The 20137-nt window shown below is 39.0% G+C and overlaps 1 protein-coding gene across 6 annotated transcripts; it reads right to left on the bottom strand.

The window, feature by feature from the left end:
- Positions 1-626: 626 nt before the first annotated feature.
- Positions 627-18612, bottom strand: LOC107809401 (formin-like protein 20). 6 transcript variants are annotated; one of them, XR_001653399.2, is made up of 18 exons: positions 18126-18612; positions 16810-17516; positions 16510-16731; positions 14032-16412; positions 13824-13950; positions 13461-13532; positions 12368-12466; positions 12159-12200; positions 9797-9877; positions 9679-9729; positions 9516-9597; positions 8318-8412; positions 6731-6802; positions 6535-6651; positions 4404-4472; positions 4251-4317; positions 1117-1519; positions 627-1046 (listed from the first exon to the last, which is right to left on the bottom strand). XR_001653399.2 is itself a non-coding variant. In XM_016634025.2 (17 exons), exons 1-17 carry the CDS (start codon positions 18196-18198, stop codon positions 1365-1367), a joined length of 4512 nt encoding a protein of 1503 aa, XP_016489511.2. In that variant the 5' UTR covers positions 18199-18612; the 3' UTR covers positions 627-1364. The 6 variants fall into 6 exon arrangements, 4 of the variants coding, with proteins under 4 accessions (XP_016489511.2, XP_016489524.2, XP_075096975.1 ...); XM_016634025.2 differs by having other exon boundaries at positions 627-1519; XM_016634038.2 differs by having other exon boundaries at positions 627-1519; positions 13824-13900; positions 13985-16412.
- Positions 18613-20137: the final 1525 nt, after the last annotated feature.

The raw sequence follows: 20137 nt of genomic DNA on the forward strand, positions 1-20137 counted from the left end.
ACAAATAAATCAGCACTTGAGCCACATCAATATATCCACCAGTTGTTGGAGTCACTCCGCTACTCCCGGAGTTACTTATCTTTGTGTACAGTTAGCTAGTTTGGGTATGGCAGGTCCCTGTACCGTCCAGTACTTGTTCAGTTCAGTACTCCTAGAGACATGTAGATAAGCACTTGTGCAGTTAGCGTGTTTTTATATGTCAACTTGTGTTAGCCTTGTCGGCTTTCCAGATTGTACAGTTCTTATCAGCTATGTTTTTCAGTTTATTAGTTTATATTCATGATTAGTATATTATTAAGTTTAGTGATGATCAGCACTTAGTGCCGGTTATCCGTCGTGCCCCTAGGCTGGGTCGTAACATAACTCATTAGGCCACACATAACACACAAGAAATAAATGTAGATATCTAAAACAATACCTTATATTTAAGCAGAGAAGAATAGAGAGTCAGACCATTGTCTATCGAGTTCTGAAACATGCGTTATTAGCCTTTGGAGATTTTTTCCATTATTATAAAAAATGCATACGTTATATCGCTACTTTTGTATAAGGCTTGCATACGGGGGTTTTCCCACATTAATATACTTGTTTACCTTATCCAAAAAAAAAAAAAAAGGAGAAAGAAATGCTGAAACTTCCCTGCCATTAATAAATGAATATATCATAATATTTTCAAAATTATGAATATATTTAATATTTTCACAAAACCATTTAACCCAGGAAAGGAGAAAAACTCGTCTACAGCTTACATTTTGGTAAATCGCTATTTCTAACAGAACCTTTTCCTATTTCTTCTAAGCTTTGTGTACAACCAATTTCCTGGTGGATTCTCATTGAATCTGAAATGACTAGGAACCCTTCCCTATGTTACAATGAAAAGAATCAAATTTGAATCTACATACAAGAGTTGGAGTTTAGTAAAAAAAACCCTGTTAAGCTTCCAATGTACAGTTTCCGTGGCATAATTGCTGTCGATGGGGAATGCCGAGACAATGGAAGACAGTGTGCCAACGTCGAGTCCATCATGTTGGCTCGCAAATGCATACCTAAATTTGCATTATTAGACGCAGTCATGATCACCTGACAGCAACAAAATTCAAGTAATCCTTGACCAACCTGTTTGCGTCATCCAAAAGCCTGGACAACAATGTGTACCAGCTTCCTCTCTGCAACGCATTTCCAGGTTCAAAAGAGCCTCGACGTCGGACTTCCTTTTCTGAATCCAGATAATGCTAGAGCACTATAATAGGGTCGGAGGCTTCTGGCCTGTATTTGAACGAGCGTCCTCAGACAACACTGTTAACCGACAGAGAAACCACACGACACCAAAATTCCCTCAAGGAACACAACGAAATCATTCCTATTTACTCCACACCCTTCTTTGTTTTTGAATTAATTCCTTTTGCTTTCTCCATTTCAGCCTCCTTTTGAACTTTCTTCTTTTCCAATTCAGCCTGTTTCTTGTTCTCTTCGTGGGCTTTGCGGAACAATCGCACAAAGTTTAAGAGCGTTGCCGCAACTGCACAGATTATCACCCAGATAACAATCAGAAAAGCATTAGCACCTAAAAATGTTAAACACTCACATGAACATAGCAGTGACAACATTGAGGCATAAATGAAGCATAGGAAGACAAACACAAGAGACACTAAATGCATATCAAATTGAAGTGCAGTGCACAACATACACACATTTGTTGAGTAAATCTATCACATGTAATAATAAGCAGGTGGTACAACCTTCCTGAAATGACGGAGGACCAATCTTAAACCAACCAAAAAGAAAAAAACACAGGAAAATACACAAAACCTCCACATAGGATATCAAAGATCGTGCTGACTAGACGAGGAATATAATGTCAACCCACGAAAGAAACTGTGGCAAGTACAACAGAAAACCTAAAAGATTGGCATTTTAACTTCTTTAAAAAAAAACGACAGTCAGTCTTATATGTCCAATCATAAGAAACTAAAATAGGAAAAAATCTAGTCAGGCTGTATAAAACTGCTGATTGTAATTGCACCTTGTATTAAATTATACAAGAGAGTGAAATTCGTAGATGTCCACATACAAAATAACCAATAGCCTCATGGATCCCTGCCTTCATTTTCTTTAGACCAAGGATTTTTCTTTCACTGAAATACCAATCTCTGCCAACAGGATTTATTTAACCGTTTTAGGCAAGACACTACGTATACCATTGTTAAAGAATTACAGTCCAATAGCATAGTAGGAACCAATAAATCTTTTAAGGAAAGAGGATTGCCAATATGTTCAAGATGTTATCTGTGTGGACAAGATGCAGAGACTATTAGCCATCTGTTTTTACATTGTAGATTAACTAGCTAATTGTGGGAGTTATTCATCAACCTCAGGGGTATTAGATGAACAATGCCAAGAAGAACTTATGAACTTTTGTCTAGTTGGAACACTAGGGGAAGCTCCAGATCTAACAACGACAGATGGAAAGTTGTCCCAGCAGCTATTTGGTGGACTATTTGGAAATAGAGGAATTCAAGATGATTTGAAGATACAAGTAGCTCTATACAGAAGATCAATATGAATTGTATTCTTCTTTTTAGTTTTTGGTGTAAACAAGAATATATGCATGATCAGGATTCAAACTTAGAAGTTTTAGGCTCCTTGTAAGAAGAACAAGGATTTTTCGTTTCTGCTTTTTGCTTTAGCCCTTCATATGGTTTCCAGTACAAACTCTGTGCTGATGATTTAAAAAATATATTGGATATGTTACCCAAAAAAAAGTGACTTCCCTATTCAACTTCTTACTTCTGCTGAAGCTCTAGATGAATAAGTGTTTGTTGACGTAGCTTCCAGTATACAACAACAACAACAACATATCCAGTGTAATCCCACATGGTGGGGTCTGGGGAGAGTAGTGTGTACGCAGACTTTACCCCTACGTAGCTTCCAGTATAATTAGTTTAATATGTGCGTTAAGAATTACAAAATTATTAATATGGCAAGAGCCCATTCCTTGTATATGTAGGAAAAGTTTAGAATCACTGTAATTGTGTAAATACAAATAGGACGTACTAGGTACTAGTTTCCTTTTAAGATCACTTGTAAACACTATATAAAGCCAACATGCTTGAGGAATGATCAAGGAATTCATTCTCAAATCTTCTTCCTTTACAATGTGATTACGACACCGTATACATGCTTAAAATCACACACATCTACGTTCATTTTCTCAAGCTGCACATATTTTACACTACCCAAGCACTTGATGATCTTATATTACCCCACTTTTCCTATAAAAGCCCTTTAGAAAAAAGGAAAAAAGCAAAATATACACTGAAATTGGTTATAGTAGTTGGTATCAATAAATTGAATCTCTAAATTGGAAAAGAAGATCCAGTATAATTGGAAATTTTTCTTACACAAAGAGCTACATAATCTCAATGTTTAATCACAAAATGGTTTTATCTTTGTAATTTGTCCCTTGTTGAAAAAACAAAGAGTGATTTGAACAAGGTTTTAATGTGCCGTTTCACATTTTAAAAATGAGGAAGCATGTTGTTAGGTGACTCTAGTTTATAGTTTCATCAACTCTTCGATTCTGACTGTCAAAGAAGTTGAAGTGTCACAAAATAACTAGTCATATTAGCTTAATTAACTAGAAGGACAGCTTTAGATCTATCTCCACTTATGTCCTAAATGGTCTTCCAGAGCCCAAGACAGGGCAACCTTTACAAGAAAGCCAATATATATTAGATCAACTCAGTCTGCAAACTTTGCGTACACTCCAGATCTGTCACAGCACTAAACTAAATCCAGACATATCTTTCTCTAAAACACGACTGGGTAAATTAGGATGGTTTCTATATCCTAGTAGATTAGCTTAATTAACTAGAAGGACAGCTTTAGATCTATCTCCACTTATGTCCTAAATGGTCTTCCAGAGCCCAAGACAGGGCAACCTTTACAAGAAAGCCAATATATATTAGATCAACTCAGTCTGCAAACTTTGCGTACACTCCAGATCTGTCACAGCACTAACCTAAATCCAGACATATCTTTCTCTAAAACACGACTGGGTAAATTAGGATGGTTTCTATATCCTAGTAGATTAGCAGTAGACAACCTGTAAGGCACCTCCTATAACAATGTTCTTGTGGTTAGTATTGTAATTTTGAAGGACATTCAATAGCTCGAAGCTCTTCGTGCTGACCACTTCCTTAAGCCAAATTTTGTCAAAACAGAGACAAGGAGGGAATAACATATGCTACCTTGCTCAAATGGACAGCGGGCAGGATCCTCACCAAAATATAGTGCTAGTGCATCCGCATTTCTGCCCTGTGCATCAATTACAGCAGTAAAACATATGAGCCACTGATTAAATGATTTGGTAATATAATGAGAAATATTGCAGACGACATTACCGCCAAAGAATACAACTCCTTCACAGAGCCCACCTCTGCTTCAGCCACTTCGATGAATTCTTTTAAAGTCTGATATGTCATATTTAAAATAGAACAACTCATAAGGACCAACAAGGATATGCATTTTACGTCTTTCAAAGGAGATAAATATTGGAAACATCATAGTATAGCATCTGATCAACCCTTGTTAAATGAGTGAAAATTCAGGAAAGCAGGAATATGAAATAAATTAAAGCCATTCAATTTCATTTGAGGCCAAATAGTGCTAGTCCATCTTAATGCAGCTGCAGCTTTAAACAGGAAAGAAGCTAAAGCTGATTTTCCTTTTAGCAAACAAGTAGGAGGGAGATCAACATTATGTTTCTATTATCTTCTAAGCCAAATCATCCAAAAGCTAGATTGTACTTACCGCAGAATATTGTACTGTAAAATGACAAAATCTTAATTATTAATAAAGGAAATAGAGAAAATGACAAAATGGCTGCTTATGTTTGAGGTTATGTTTGAGGGTAGGTCCACAATGGTCCATTAAATATACTACCGAGCAGCTTTGGTCCTCTAAGTTCGCTAAAAGTGAACACTTTTTTATACCAAATATTTAACAAACTCTGGTTGTTGGATTTAACAGGAACAGTGAAAAGAAAAGGATTTAAGCCCATTCATCACATCAGCACGTCATCAGTATATCTTTCTTTTCTCTTATTTATCACATTGAGCTCTATATGAAATGCCAACCTTTTTGCTTGATTGGCTTTATGCATGAAGTTAGTCCCACTTATTAAAAAAGGGAAAATTGCCAAAAATACCCTCTACTATTTTTTATTAGTTAAATGTGTCCCCATTATACTATCCGTCCACATTTACCCTTACTGTTAGACAAAGTTCTAAATTTGCCCTAATTTTAAACGGCTGGACATGTGGAGGTTTCTAATCAAAAGACCCAACACATTGATTAAAAACCAGCCCCATTAGTGTAACCCATAACCCGACCCGACCCGACCGCATTCCCATTAAAGCCGACTAGGGTTCAGAAGAAAGCACATTTTGATGTAAGGAACCTCACAACGATCTACCAGAGGACGATGCGGGGAGCTGAGAAGAATTCCCAAATGAAGAATTAGAAGATTCAGAGCTAGGAAAATGAGCTTCATTCCCATGGAATAAATCACCATCTTGACAACTCTGGACTCTTCTATGAAACTCCTCAAAGTCAAAATCCATTTCCACATTCTCAACTTAAATAAGGTTCAAACTGTTACACTCATCATCCTCATAGTTCGGACCAAACAAACACTACCTTCTGTTCTTTATAGCCTCCACCAAATCCATTCTTCCATCTTTTTCCAATTTTTTCCTTGTTGGAAAAGCATTTGGGTTCTCAGATATCTCAATGAAAACCAAAATCTCCTCTTCCAGCTCCATATCCCCTTCACTCCCCGACCCTCTCCTACACCAGTAATATGCACTATCCTCAGCTCTTTCCTTGCCAAGCATAAAAGCCAAAAAGAACATATTTCTTGGTTAAAAATCGCAGCTTTTCTGCTACAGTGAAGTCTTTTTGGGGGGGTTATAATGGGAATGGGGGTCATGTCGGGTTATGGGTTAGAATAACGGGGCTGGGTTTTTAATCTGTGGGGTGGGTCTTTTGATTAGAAGCCTCCACGTGTCAAGCCGTTTAAAATGAGGGCAAATTCAGAACTTTTCCTACCGGTAAAGGTAAATGGGGACGGATAGTATAAAAGGGACACATTTAGAAATTAAAAGATAGTAGAGGGGTAGTTTTGTCCCTTTTCCATTAAAAAAGAGATTCATGAAGTCAGTCCTTACATAGAGCGAGATAGAGTGGGGAGACAATATACAAAAGAAAAGAAAAAAGCCTTGCAGTTCCAATTAGAGCCTGCTAAAGGACACATGGCAACAAAGGGTATAACTTCATCCAAATATTTGATTCTAGAGGCAAAGGTTGTAACTGGAGGTCATTCAAGAGATGTCCTAAACAAGCAATAACATCTTAATCTCAAATGAAAGAACAAAAAAGTTTAGCCCTCCTAACATGATCTGGAAGGTGTTGCACGTATGTACACATAAAATACGGAGACAGTTTATGAAGGACTTACAATCTCCATCATACCTTACAAAAAGTTTCAGACACAGGGCCATCAGACTGAGATGCCTCCAGTTCCTTCTTTACTTTTTCCAGTCCATTGATGATTGCTTGCATTTCTTCAGCCAAAGACTTCAATTGAATCTACAAGGTGAAACTATTTTCTAACTTATCCTAATTAAATTTAAAAGGAATCATCGCAAGAAAGAGATAGATAAATAACCTTTGATGCAGCTTCCACACTAGCAAGATCTTCATGGAAGTCTAAAAAAGTTGGTGACTTGGAAGCAAGAACCTGAGAGAAAAGAGATATTTATCAACAAAGGCAACAATATATGATAACACCTAATTTTAGAGAGGAGGGTTAAGAGCCATGAAGAAATGGGATAGGATATCTAAGTAAAAGAGTAAATGAAAAAGAAAGAGATTCTCAGTTACAAAAATGTCCAGACAACAGAGCGAAGAAGCATTACATGCCGATAGAACAAAACAAAAGAATGGCCAAGTCAAATCACACCAAAAATATAATGGTATATCACAATTGTATAAGGCCGTAACGACCCGACCGGTCGTTTTGAGCTTTAAGGTTTCGTTCAGTGGTTCGAGGTCTTGAGCGACATCATATTTTGTATTATGACTTGCGTGCATGGTCGGATTTGAATTATGCTTTAGGATGTATTATATCTAATTACAACACTTATTGAGCTCATGAACTCACTCTTTCTATTAGCTAGCTGCCTAACTGAGATGCTCTGTAACCACCACCAAATGCCACTTGCGTCCAGCTTTCATTGAGCTCATACCTTCAGTCCCCGAGCTTCCTCATAACTACCTTGACCTGACTTGCGAGCTTGCATGTGTTCGCGTGAATGTTTTGACTGTTGAGTTGGAGTTGAGCTGGTGAACCAGAACTTGAGTTACTACTGAGCTAATATTCCGCTCTTATTTATTGTATTAAAGTCTTTTTATACCCTTTTACAATCCCTTTTAGTGATATGGTAAAACCCCCTCCTAAAACCCCGCCAGGAGCAAAACACTGGCTCTTTCCCACTTTGCTCTCTTGGTTGGTCGAAGCTCCAACTATAAGGTTGTAGGTTCAAATCCAACATTTTTCAACCATAACACATAAATCCAACAATTTTCGATCCTTTTGGGTCCCGAATCTGCATTACTTTTGTTAGAGCGGGTTAGAGTCCCACATTCGTTAGGGAATGGGCTGGTAGTCTCCTTATATGGACTTGGGCATTCCTCGCCTCATGAGCTAGCCTTTTGAGGTTGAGTTAGACCCAAGGTCCATATCTTTCCATAGTATCAGAGCCAGGTCCGTCCCTGTTTGGGCCCCCATGTTATCTTGTCCACGCTCCAGTTGGCGGTCTAGGCATACGAGGGAGTGTTAGAGCAGGTTAGAGTCATACATTGGTTGGGAAAACTTTTAACCCTAGAAGCTACCGCAATTTCTGTGCACAGCTTAAAGATTGCACCCGATTTGTTCCCAAAAGTTCTCTTTTTTAGGGCTCATATCTGTTACTTTCAGACATAGAAAATCCTGCAATTCCACATGCACCCAAATTATCCTCTCGAGATAAGTTTTTGCATAGTGTTGCCAAACAGTAAACCGGTGCAAAGAAATCTTTCAGGAAATATTGAAGAAGATTTAAAACAGACAGTGTGTTCATGAGGTAGTGTATACTGATGACTGTATGAACCACAGAGACCATTTTCCAGAGAACAGCTAATAAGAAAGAGGGGGAAGTATTAACTCAAGTAGCTTTCCTTGGGAACAGAAAATGAAATTGAGAGTAATCCACACCTTACAAAGATAATGCATGAGTGTCATCCTGTTGTTAGTAGCACGTGTATCAGTGAGCTTTGAAAGACTGTCCAGCTTAAATCCAACGGCAGAACCTGGAGTAAGAATGTACAGGGAACTCAGTCTCAAAATTCGATATACTTCGGCTTGACCACAGAGAAATATAACATCCTTAGTTTGCAGTCAGGTCCTCCTTAAGTTCCACCAGAACTACTTCAGCCACATAAGATGAGTGCAATATGTGCTAATTGCAAAAATATAGCACCAAGAAACCAAAAATGTCGGCACTTATACTCCAAAGAGCAACAATCGTTTCCAAATCAAAATATATGCTTCTTTTCTCCAGATATCCAAAATGGAAAACTGATCTAGCTCGGGAACAAATCAATCAGTAAGCCCTTGTTAGTAATTTAGGAGGCTTGGAAATTCAAGCAACAAGTATTATTCAATCTAATAATTTAAGTCCATGAAGGTATAAGTCAAGCCAGACACCTAATCGTACTTGGTAATTGGGTCTGTAGGTACCAATTTAAAGCTCACAGTTATCTATCTAAAGAAATATTTTACACAGAACTCTTTTCAAAATTTCTTGGTAACAGAAGGATTCTGTAAATCTGCTTATTGACAAAATTTTAAATGTATTCAGATTTTTCATTTCTAAAATCAGCAGAAACATGATGAAACCAGTGGCGGAGACACACTCCTCCAAGGGGTGTCAATTGACAACCCTTTGTCGGAAAATTATACTGTTTAGATGGGTAATGTTTTTAATGTATATATACTATGTGATGAATCCCCTTGACTTCTTCGTGTATTTACTTCTTTAAATTTTGACAGTGAAAATCCTGGCTCCGCTACTGGATGAAACTTGTGACTTCCCTTTATGAATTGTTTACATAATATGAGAAGCCAACCACCATTTTTAGGGTCAAAGCCCATATTCTACTTATCTAGATAGAAAAATCATTATTCTACTTCTTGTTCATGGCAAGGTCAAGCAATCATTGTATACAAATTAGAGTGTCTTCGGTTCCAGATTTGCAGCAATTACATTAACCATACATGTAGAATATCAAGTTTCGGTTTTAGTTCACATTTAAGATAGCTGAAGGATTATAAAACCTATGACAAGGATGGACATCAATGGTTAAAAAATAAAATGCATGTAACAACTACAGACAAGGACAGAGAGTCCTACCTCTGGCAGTTCCCTGATTCAGTGTGTTACCTAGATACAATATTTTCTTCATAATTTCCTTCAATTTGAGAGAGTTCCGGGCCTGCTACAAGCGTAGTGACTCATGCAAAGGCTAAGATAGAAATGGAAGAACAAAGAAGAGATACAGAAACTGTAAAAGTACCTCTTCACTAGCAGAGTTCACGGTGTCTAAGCTTTTCTTGAAGTCTGAGACCTGAGATGAAGCTAAATTCAGATGACCACAAGAATACTTCATCCAGGATCTCTAGATGTACACATACCTGAGAGTTGAACTGAATTTTGAAGAGAAAAACTCTTAATTTTGACTCCACTCGTGGCACCTTCATCAGCTCTAAAAAGAACTGAAAGACAAAAGGTAAAATCAGGAAAGCCACTGATGCATTGGAATCTGAGCTAAAAGGTACAGCAAAACCAGGTAAAGTGTCAGCTGCTTTTCCAATCTTTAAACATACAAGATCATGGATGGCAGGGAAAAAACATAGAAGAATTTCCCCAAACCAATAACAGAACAAGGGAATACATTATTAATCAGACCTAAATCATTCTACAATAATTTCATAGGAAGAAGATCCAATAAGATTCAAGCTATAATGAATATCTATTACAAGCAAGGACCTCTTAAGTAAGGTTGCAAACAAATTGAGAAATAGATCATGCTCAAATTCAATTGTAGCAGGCTTGCTAGAAGCTTGAGCTCAAACATTTTATTGCTCAATTGAAAAATCCACAAGCTCAGCTCAATAAGAGTATTTTTATTGCTCAATTGAAAAATCCTTGAAAAATCCACGAGCTCGGCTCAATAAGAGTATTCATATTAATAATTCTATATGTATCCATTGTGTTAGTTCTTTTAGCTAAGCATAAACTCAATGTATCCATTGTGCTAGTTCTTTTAACGAACCCCGACACAAAATGCGCCAAGGACCTTATCAAAAAACAAAAACAAAAAAAACTAAACATTCACTCAGATCACGAAACAGAAGATAGGTCCAAGATGTTTACTCATGTTAAAATAGATAACAAAAATGACAGCATATTTATGAGAAATATAACACGGGAGAATGAAATATGCGGAATGCGCGAAGACAAGTGTATGTTATGTTGGATCCTTTTATATCAGCACTTTATATAGCTAACAGGAAGTATAGCTATATACAACTTAACTAGGTACATTAATTATCTAATACTCCCCGTCAAGCAGTGCATACAAGTTTTATGTACCCGGCTTGTTACAAATGTAGTTGATTCAAGAACCAGTAAGGAGTTTGGTGACAATATCTACAAGCTGATCTTTTGACTTCAAATTTTGTGACAATGATACCTGAGAGTATCGATCTCACTCATGAAACCTGGATGCGATGCAATATGCACATACTTCAATTCTTTGAGTAAATGTTTGATCGAAATTAGTTCCAAAATTGCCACAGCCATTGCCTATTCTGCTTCTACAGTAGATTGAGCAACCACATTCTGTTTCTCACTTTTTCAAGACATAAATTACCTCTAACGAAAATACACTATTTCTATCAAAAGGTGATCCCGCCGAATCTGCAATTTGTGTATACAAAAATCTGCTCATAGCCTCGATCGTCGAAAACTAGTCCGTTCTCTGTTGCTTATTCTATGCTGATTCTATGGGTTGAAGCATACGGACAAATGTATCCCAAATTCACATGGAATACGAATTCCGATAAGTTTCTGAAATCCAATTGAGTTTTAGCATATGCATGATCACCATCACCTATTTTGAACCAAATCAAGTATTTGCTAGCCCATTTTTGCAACCAAAAAAAAAATGTTTTAAGACATATCAAAAGTGTAATACGATACATGTGTTCTTTTAATGTGAAACTAATGAAGTTCATTCATAAATAAAGGTAGCATTTAAAATGGTGTATTTCATGTTTGTGGACAATCCATGTGACATTGGGATACAGTTGCCATATTCTTCGATACATACAAAATCCCCAGAATAAGTTCCATCCTCTGTTTCTATTGAAAAACATAAAAAATGCCTAGCAAACACTCAATCTAATGAAGAAGTAAACTTAAGAAAGACTATGTACCGACTCCTCATCAATTGCACAATTCATATAGCAAAGCTAATTTGCAATTAGGTGTCTACAGGATCTATTCTAAGTTGGAAAATAACTAGTCTGAACTGAACTTTCTTTTTGATAATTAAAAGAAATTCTTGGAAAAGAACTATTCTGAGCTGAACTTTCTTTTTGACAATTAAAATAGATTCATTAATTTGAAAATTGCATATGAGCCCTGTTGAACTTTTCTACCCCTCACCAACCTACCTCTCTTTATCTTCAGCTATAAGATGAAACAGAAGAGCCATCTGAGGTACTTCCTGCTTTTTGATAGTCCAAAAAACTTTTTTCTTTGCCAGAGTGTGCTAATTTGACTAGTCACAGTAAACAATAGAAGTTAAACTACTCAATCTAACGTCCAATCATCATATACAAACTTACGCACTACATCGGATATTACTGCAAAACTAAACTCAACTATTCCCTGTTTCTCCCATTTTCGGTTTGTAAATGCGTCTATGACAACATATAACAGTAGAGAGAAATAAAACCTGCAAATGAATATAATATCAAATCTACTAACCTGTTCACACTTTCCCAGAAGCTCTTTGTCACCGGTGTAACCCTGAGCAGTTATAATAGCAAGAGATAATTAAAAACAAAAACACTTTGCTGAAAGATCAACCGAAAGAGTGGAGACAGAGAGGAGCCGAGAAATAAAGGTTCTTTAGGATATATAGAACAAGAAAGTTACAGCTAATAGAACAAGAGCTTCAGACTGGCTTGCTTCACCTTGAGAAGATCCATCTCATCTTTTGTAGGACAAAACTTTATAAGATTCTCCACCTGATCAGCATCTAAAATCGACTCATCCATTGCCAGCACAGCTGCCTGTAAGCCACATAGATAGACGTTGTTACTGGGAACAAGATAGGAAACAAAATACCTAGTGAACAGCATCCAGACTAGCAACAATATTCAAGAAAAAAGAGAATCACCCAGGTCTAAAAATAGATAGCGATTTGTTAAAGGTATACATAAAATAAAATATATAAAAAAGGCCCAAGGTCTGCTGGGTTTTAAGCAGAAAGAGTAATTTAAAGGGAAGCATTCAGTGAAGGTTGCATGCCTTAGCCTTTTGGTGAATTTATTGAAGCATCATTTAGGAAATGCGAACTGCTTGCACTACTCCTAGATTTCAGGTTTAACCACGCGTCAACTGAGCCTTTAACAACACTCTAAAACAAGCTTTGGTTGTAAGGTTCACAGGAAAGAAATGGCTTCAGAAAAAGTAAATGCAGGCTTTTATAGACAAAGGCTGGATTTGAAAAAGTGGTTTGACCAGACATTGATCATTTAAGATAGATCTCAGCAGTTCACTCTCTTTTTCCCTGTAAAATCCTAGTCTGGGTGTTATGGACCCATGAAGCATTCCTGCCAGTAACTTCTTTTCTTTTCCCTGCTTTGATATATGCATTCTAGCCTTTGTTTGTATATGTATTCTAGCCTCTTGACATTAACTCTGTGAAACAGAGAAATGGTCCAAACCAGCGGAATAATAGAAGAAAGCAACAAAACTGAGGGGGTAAGAGATAAGATATCCCTTCTACGATTGGCCATAAGCAATTTAAAATTTAATACAGAAACCAAAGGCAGTGTCATGCATTACTACCATAAGAAATGAAATTTGCAATATTCTGACAATATATAGCTCCCATTATCCTGAACACAGCATATAATTCTACCATGAAATGTGAAAACAATCTCTCTATGTGCATGTTTGTTTGCAGGAAAAGGTGTTACTATTCTTTCATAATAAGGAAAAGAGCATTCAACAATGACAACTAAGGAGATAATGACATTGAAGAGAAAATACCAAACTCACCATCATGTCAGGAAGTGCCATTTTCACCTTAGTGAGCATAATTTCAGTATTATTAGCCCTCCTTAGATCAATCTTTTAAACAAAAACAACAGAGAAAAGCCCATCACAAGGAGGAATTATAAATCAAAGTTAAAAGAAACAATAAAGGAGAAAAAAGGAATTCCATCAATCACCAATACCAGATCTACAAAGAAGAACGAAAAGTATCAAGCAATAGGAATCTATGTACAGGAAAAAGAAAAAATAAACAGACAAGACAGCACATTGGAAAAAATATCATACTATCAAGACAACTGCATTTATTGAAAATTTAGATCCTTTTAAAAATACTCGTCAAGAAAAGGTATTAAATTAGTCGATTACCAGGTGAACCCTGTCTGGTTTAGATCCAACTGACTTCTTTGCTCCACATTTGCCTCCGGCGCCATCTTTCTTGGGGACTGTCGCAGAGAAAAGAGTCTCAATTTCTGACACATCAAATTCTGTTGCACTAGAATTGGAGCAAAAGGGTATCAGTATTTTACTTGAATGGAGCATAATCAGTGTCAAACTACAAAAGCATGGAACATACATTTGAGGCTCTCCACGTCTCTGCAGTTCCTCCCATAAGCTACCCCCTAGTGCCCTAGTTACCTTGCTCCAATGCAACGGCTTTAAAGTAGATCTCCGAGGAGCTATACTGCCTGTTGTTCGTGAAAGCCCCTGCCCTCTCCCTACAGTAAGGCCTCTCCCAAGTGCCCCAGGTGGTGGCGGAGGAGGTCCAACGCCTGGAGGTCTTGGAGCTCCTGGTGGAAGAGGTGGACTAGGTGCGCCTCCTCCAATAGGGGGTGAAGGAGGTACACCATGTGCATAACCTCCAGGAGGGGGTGGAGGAGGGGGTGCTCCACATGCTGGAGGTGGAGGTGGAGGAGGGTCACCACTAGGAAGAGGGGAAGGAGCAGGATGCCCTCGCATTGAAGGAGGTGGAGGAGGAGGTGGTCGAAGAGGTGCACGTGGAGCTTCAGGCAAAGGAGGAGGTGGTGGGGGTGCAGATCCACACAAAGGAGGCAGTAAGGGTGGGGATGGTGCTCCAGGGAAATAACATGGAGTTGGAGGAGGGGGAGGACCACGAATTGGAGGTGGAGGTGGTGCAGGTGGATTGTTGTATGAAGGAGGCGGAGGAGGTGAAGGTAGAAATGGTGTTTGTGGGGCACTTCGTGGAGGTGGTGGAGGTGGTGGAGCAGGAGTAACACGTGAGGGAAGGGGAGGCGGTGGAGGGGGAGGTGGAGCTGAAGCACTAAGTGAAAGAGGACGTGGAGTTGGAGGAGAAGGTGATGGTGATGGTGGAGCACTAATTGTAAGCAAAGAAGCAACTCTATGCCTAGCTGGATTTAGTGGAGAAGGTGGTGGCAATGGAAGTGGAGGAGAAGGGGCACCATATAGAGGAGGAGGGGGAGGTGGTGGTGGTGGTGGAGAATTCGTTCTAGGACTAGCAGGTTTGGATACAGTGTCAGCATATACAGGTGGAGATAGAGGTGGAGGTGAAGGTGGCAATGAACTTGATAATGCTGCAGAGGAAGCTGCATAAGCCCCACTTGACCACAGGAGTGGTGGAGGGGGTGGCGGCAAGAGCTTACAGGTAGCAGGATTCAGTACGCTGGATGATGTAGGAAGCGATGATGGGGGCGGGCGAGAGGTACCAATAGGAGTTATCAAGCCAGTTAATGCAGGTAGAGGAGGAGGCAGAGGTTGAGATAAGGGTGAAGGTGATAAAGATGTGGCATTACGAGTAAGTGGCAGGGATGGATGAGGCAGAGGGGGCAGAGGTGGTGGAGGTGGGGGTAATTGGTGAGTCACAGAGGCTTTAATAATGTGGCTTTCCTGCAAAGACAGAGCTAGGATGTCAGAAGCTGGTAGATTTGTCCTTGCTCCGTGAATTTGAGGTACTCTATAAGATGAAGTGCTTGAACATGGAGGCAGTGGAGGAGTTAGGGGACGACCTGGAGGAGATGGAAGAAATTGCATGGCTTGGCTTTCAGCTGATGCTCGTAAAGAGTCTTTCGTAAGCAATGCCTCTTGGACTGCTAACATGTCTAATAATGCAGGACATGAAGAGTTTTTCCTTGGAACACGACCTGCGTCAGCTGGAACCATAGCTTTTACAGAAGCTCGAGAAGATGGAGATTTAGATTTTGAACGAGATCGAGAATCCTTGGTGAGAGCAAGCCCACGAGGAGCATTATTATATCCTGATGGTGGATATGATACATGCATTGAATTAGTATAAGAACCTTTATTAGTAGGAATCCACCGAGATACTGCATTTGGCTTCGCCAGTCTTGAAGGAGTGCACTGAGATTCCTGCTGTTTAGATTTATTTTTTGGACCAAGCCCATCAGCGGCTGGTTTTGAGTTGGATAATAGCTGTCTCTTTAGAGATGAGGGTGGCATTTCATCCTTTTGTTTATTGCTTTCACCACTCAACTCCTGTTGAGAACCCTGCGGCTCAAACTTCTTCTGTTTAAGAGTGCTTTCTCGATGCTTATTTTCCCCTTCTTCTGACATGCCACTAGCCCCAGATATTACAGCTTTTGATTCCATGTTGCTAGTAACATTAGAAGTCACAACTTTTGAGGCCATTAACTCATCCCTATTACCTAAACTATTCCTTTTTGGTGCCCGCTGCTTATACATCTTTCTTTCTTGTTTGTGATTTACCCCATCCGACCCACAATCTTGTAAAGCATGACGCCCTAACTCCTCTTTCCAGACTATTTCAATGTCATCATCCTGCATACCATTTGGAACTGTATAGGCATTAGACTCGGCCCTTCCATCCTGTCCATCAACGCTGAATATCTCTTCCACCTCAAAAAACTCCTCAGATGAAGCGCCTTCACTTTCATTCTCATCTTCATATGGTGCTTCTGTGGTGATGATACATTGATCAGCTTCAGCACCCGAAAAAAGCACCTGGTACAGGTATGAGTATTCTTCAAGTCCTATAGCTTCTTAGCAGACGAAAAAGTATGAATTATAGAGAACTAAGTCAGAGAAATAAACAGCCAACCTCTGCTTTAAACTCTCTTGGAAGTTGGTCTTGTGCATCCCATGGGACATCAACTTCATCACGGGTTAATGTCAAAACATTTGACTGAATAAATGTTGTGTGAAACATGACCCTGAACATCATTTCTTCCCTTAATAGATCATCTTCCAAATGGACGCACTCAAGAACAACATCTCCTTGGACACGACAGCGGAGATCTATTTTCACCAGCGCACGCTCTTCCTGCAATGAGGAGTCAGCAGGACACTTCAGATTTCAGCTAATTACCTTTCAAGTCTCAAATTTTAAGCTTGGAGTTACCTGTTGGTAGAGGCAAACATGTTCTTTTGTCTTTGAAGTTGAATATAAGAGCTTAGATCCTCTATTATGCATTGTTGAAGCGGGATCTTGACTGTAGACACGAACTACAGGTCGGCAGCCCCTCCCACCATCAAATAGAGGAAGGACTCTAAGTATGATGCAATCTAACGAAAAAGGTGTATCTGATGGCAGCCAATCTGAGTCGAAATTTCTTCTGGAGATATACTGGAGATATCTAAGCTGAGATGGCTGTGGATTCAGAGGTGACAAAAGATGTACAAGTTCCCTAGGAGCTTGCGTATATACCATTTCAAGAGTCTTCTGCTCACCAGCGTACTGTTTTCTGTACAAAAGAAGACCAGCAAGCATGAAGGCAAGAACAGGCCACCCTCCTCTCTCACAGTGCATCAACAACACGTTCTCTTGGCCTTCGATGGAAAGCCAGCTCTCACTCGATCGCAAGAGGTGGTAGATCATTTCCAATGGCAATAGCTGACACCCCTCATATTGCCTAGGATAATCCATGACTGTCATACCATGCCGGGACAAAATGTCAGATACTTGGCTCCTTCGATCACCTTCTCTAAAATTGAAAACCATGAAAGCAGCATCTGCATAGTGGTCCTGTAACTGAGCTACAATCCCTCCCATATATGTCTTGTATTCATCTTCATCCAATACATTGCCAGAGAAGCAACAATCGAAAACTGCATGCATGAATGTTAGAGGAAAAGAAGACAAAAACATCAATACTGACAAAACGAACCCAAGAAATCATCCTTCTTTGAGATGACAAAGTAAGTTAAAGAGAAATCACTTAAACATGTAACTTGGTACTTGAGCAAATTCGACCAGAATATGAAATAATGTATGTTAACAACCACCAAGTTATGGGCAAGAGGTTTCAACATTTTCCACATGAAGTTGCATTTCTTTAGCTCTGTCATTTTGCAGCTCATTTACTTCAAACAACTGGAGAAACTAGAGCTAAACTATAACTATTATCAGAAGTAGCTCCAAATTTAGCTAACCGGTAATGATGATTTATAAAAAGAAAGAAAAATTATCATGAAATATCATATGATTGAGCAAAATAAGCCCAAATTAACAACTATTACTACTACTACAATGTCTCAATTCCAAACTAGTCCGGTGATCATTCATTTGGACCCGTTCATTCCAATACTCAATAATTTAAGTCCAAGTTACTGCGGGGAAGAAAACATTGAACCTATAGGTAAATTAACACTTGTAAACTCCCAAAACAGGGAAATGCAAGATTGAAGAAATGGGGAAGAATGTGAGAAAAGGCGTACCATAAACACGCTCAGAAATCTCTAGAAGTCGATCAGGCGGTTTCCGGTAAAAGAAGTGTCTCGACAGCGCCATTTATTGGAAATGGCGCTGTTTCTAGGAACCAAAATTAACGAATTGACAGCCCAATGATTTCACAATGCCATTTGATTAAACTCGCCAAAACCAAATTGAAATGGCTGAACTAATACTTAATGGAATGAACAGTTATTGTTGGCTTTTTAATAATTAGAATAGCTGCTATCGCAATTTAAATGAAAAAAATAAGATCAGAATGTCAAAATAGATTTACAGTATAAAGAAGTGCAATGAGCCTTTAGGTTGAGGGTTTGTGAGGAGAATAAGGTTATATAATTTGAGGGGATTTTGATAAACTGATAGATATGTTCATTGCCATTGTTTCAGGAAAGGAGAAAGAAATAAAAGAAACACGAAGCGTAAACAGACAGGAAGCAGACCCGGACTCGGACCTGTTCCATTCGTTATCGTCTGTTATCTGCAGCTTTTGTATGATCAACAAACATTAAGCAAAATAAAAATTTCTTTGACCATAATTTTTCATATGTTTTTTAAATACTTTTACTTAAATTACTTTTTATGTAGTTTTCAAATATGTAAGCTATATATATATATATATATATATATATATATATATATATATATATATATATATATATATATATACTTACTTTTGAAAAGTCAACATAAATAATTTTGGTCACCGGCTAAAAGTGACGCTTGCTCAATATTGTGTGATAGACTATTATACATAAGATATTATTAGTTTGTTAGTTTTGGTGTGGTAAAAGCTAAGGTATGCTGAATTCAGTTTTTAAAAGACCCGCGTAAATGCCACCTTTCATTCACGACTTGTTTAAAATAGTTCTTTCACACAGAGAATTCAACATTTTGAGATTGCAACTTTAACGATATCGATTACTCCGCTACTAGTAATGTTACGCGGCGTCTTCCTGAGATTCCGTGGAAGGGCGACGTAAGGCTAAGCAACTGATGTCAGTGCAGTTGTTGTCCGCCAACTGAGGTCCCCTCCGTACGCTAGACTAGATTGTCAGTGCCGTACGGGAAAACCAATGCCAAGAGCAATTGAGAGAACAGAAATGAGAATTGAGAATGAAAGAAAGCTTGATAGCATTAATGAAAGCAATTACAGAAAGACAACGCAGTGTCGAGGGGGAGAGACACCAGTACAGAGAATTGTTTGCTTGCTAGAAAGTTTGATTGCTTGAGCCCCCCTAATAATACTTTAAAAAAATAAACCAAAGCTACAAGACTAGACTTGATTAAGCTAGAGAAACATAATGGAAGTACATGGAATAAAACTACTCTATATTTATAATGAAAAAGACTTAGTTTTCTATAAGGCAGCAACAGGTCCGTTGTCAGCAGCATAGTCTTTGGCATCAGGGTCTGCGCGCGCGGCGCTGTTGGCATCCGCCTGCGGTTGGGCGCTGGCGAGGGATATCGGTGGGGCGACAGAGGCACATGCGCGCTTGTCACTTGGCGCGGCCAAGACCACGGGGCCGTCCGTGGCGCTAGGCATTGGAAGGCTTGCTAGGACACCACGGGGCGCGCCCAAGGGGTCATGGGGCACGGCTGAAAAGCCGCCCATGACATTCTCCCCCACCTGAGTTGGCGACGTCCTCGGCGCCTTACTTGCAAGATAATCTTCAATTAGGCTCTTGTAGGCTTTGGGGTTTGTTCCCCTCTCCCAAGTGTTCTCCTCTACATCACAGCCCTACAATTTCACCAAGAACTCTTGGTGATCTTTCCTTGAGGCATGAATCACTCTATCATCAAGGATAGCTTCAACACGCCTTTTCCCGGTTGAATTGGGCCGTCGAATACTGGGTATTGTGAGTTGGCTCCTTGAAGGATCCTCCGTGTCTTCCCGAAAAGGTTTCAGGAGGCTGACATGGAAGACAGGATGAATTTTCCACCAAACTGGGGTATCCATCCGGTATGCAACTTTCCCAATGCCCCTTTCAATGGACAA

Source organism: Nicotiana tabacum, chromosome 20, assembly GCF_000715075.1.
Source record: "Nicotiana tabacum cultivar K326 chromosome 20, ASM71507v2, whole genome shotgun sequence".
NCBI lineage: Eukaryota > Viridiplantae > Streptophyta > Magnoliopsida > Solanales > Solanaceae > Nicotiana > Nicotiana tabacum.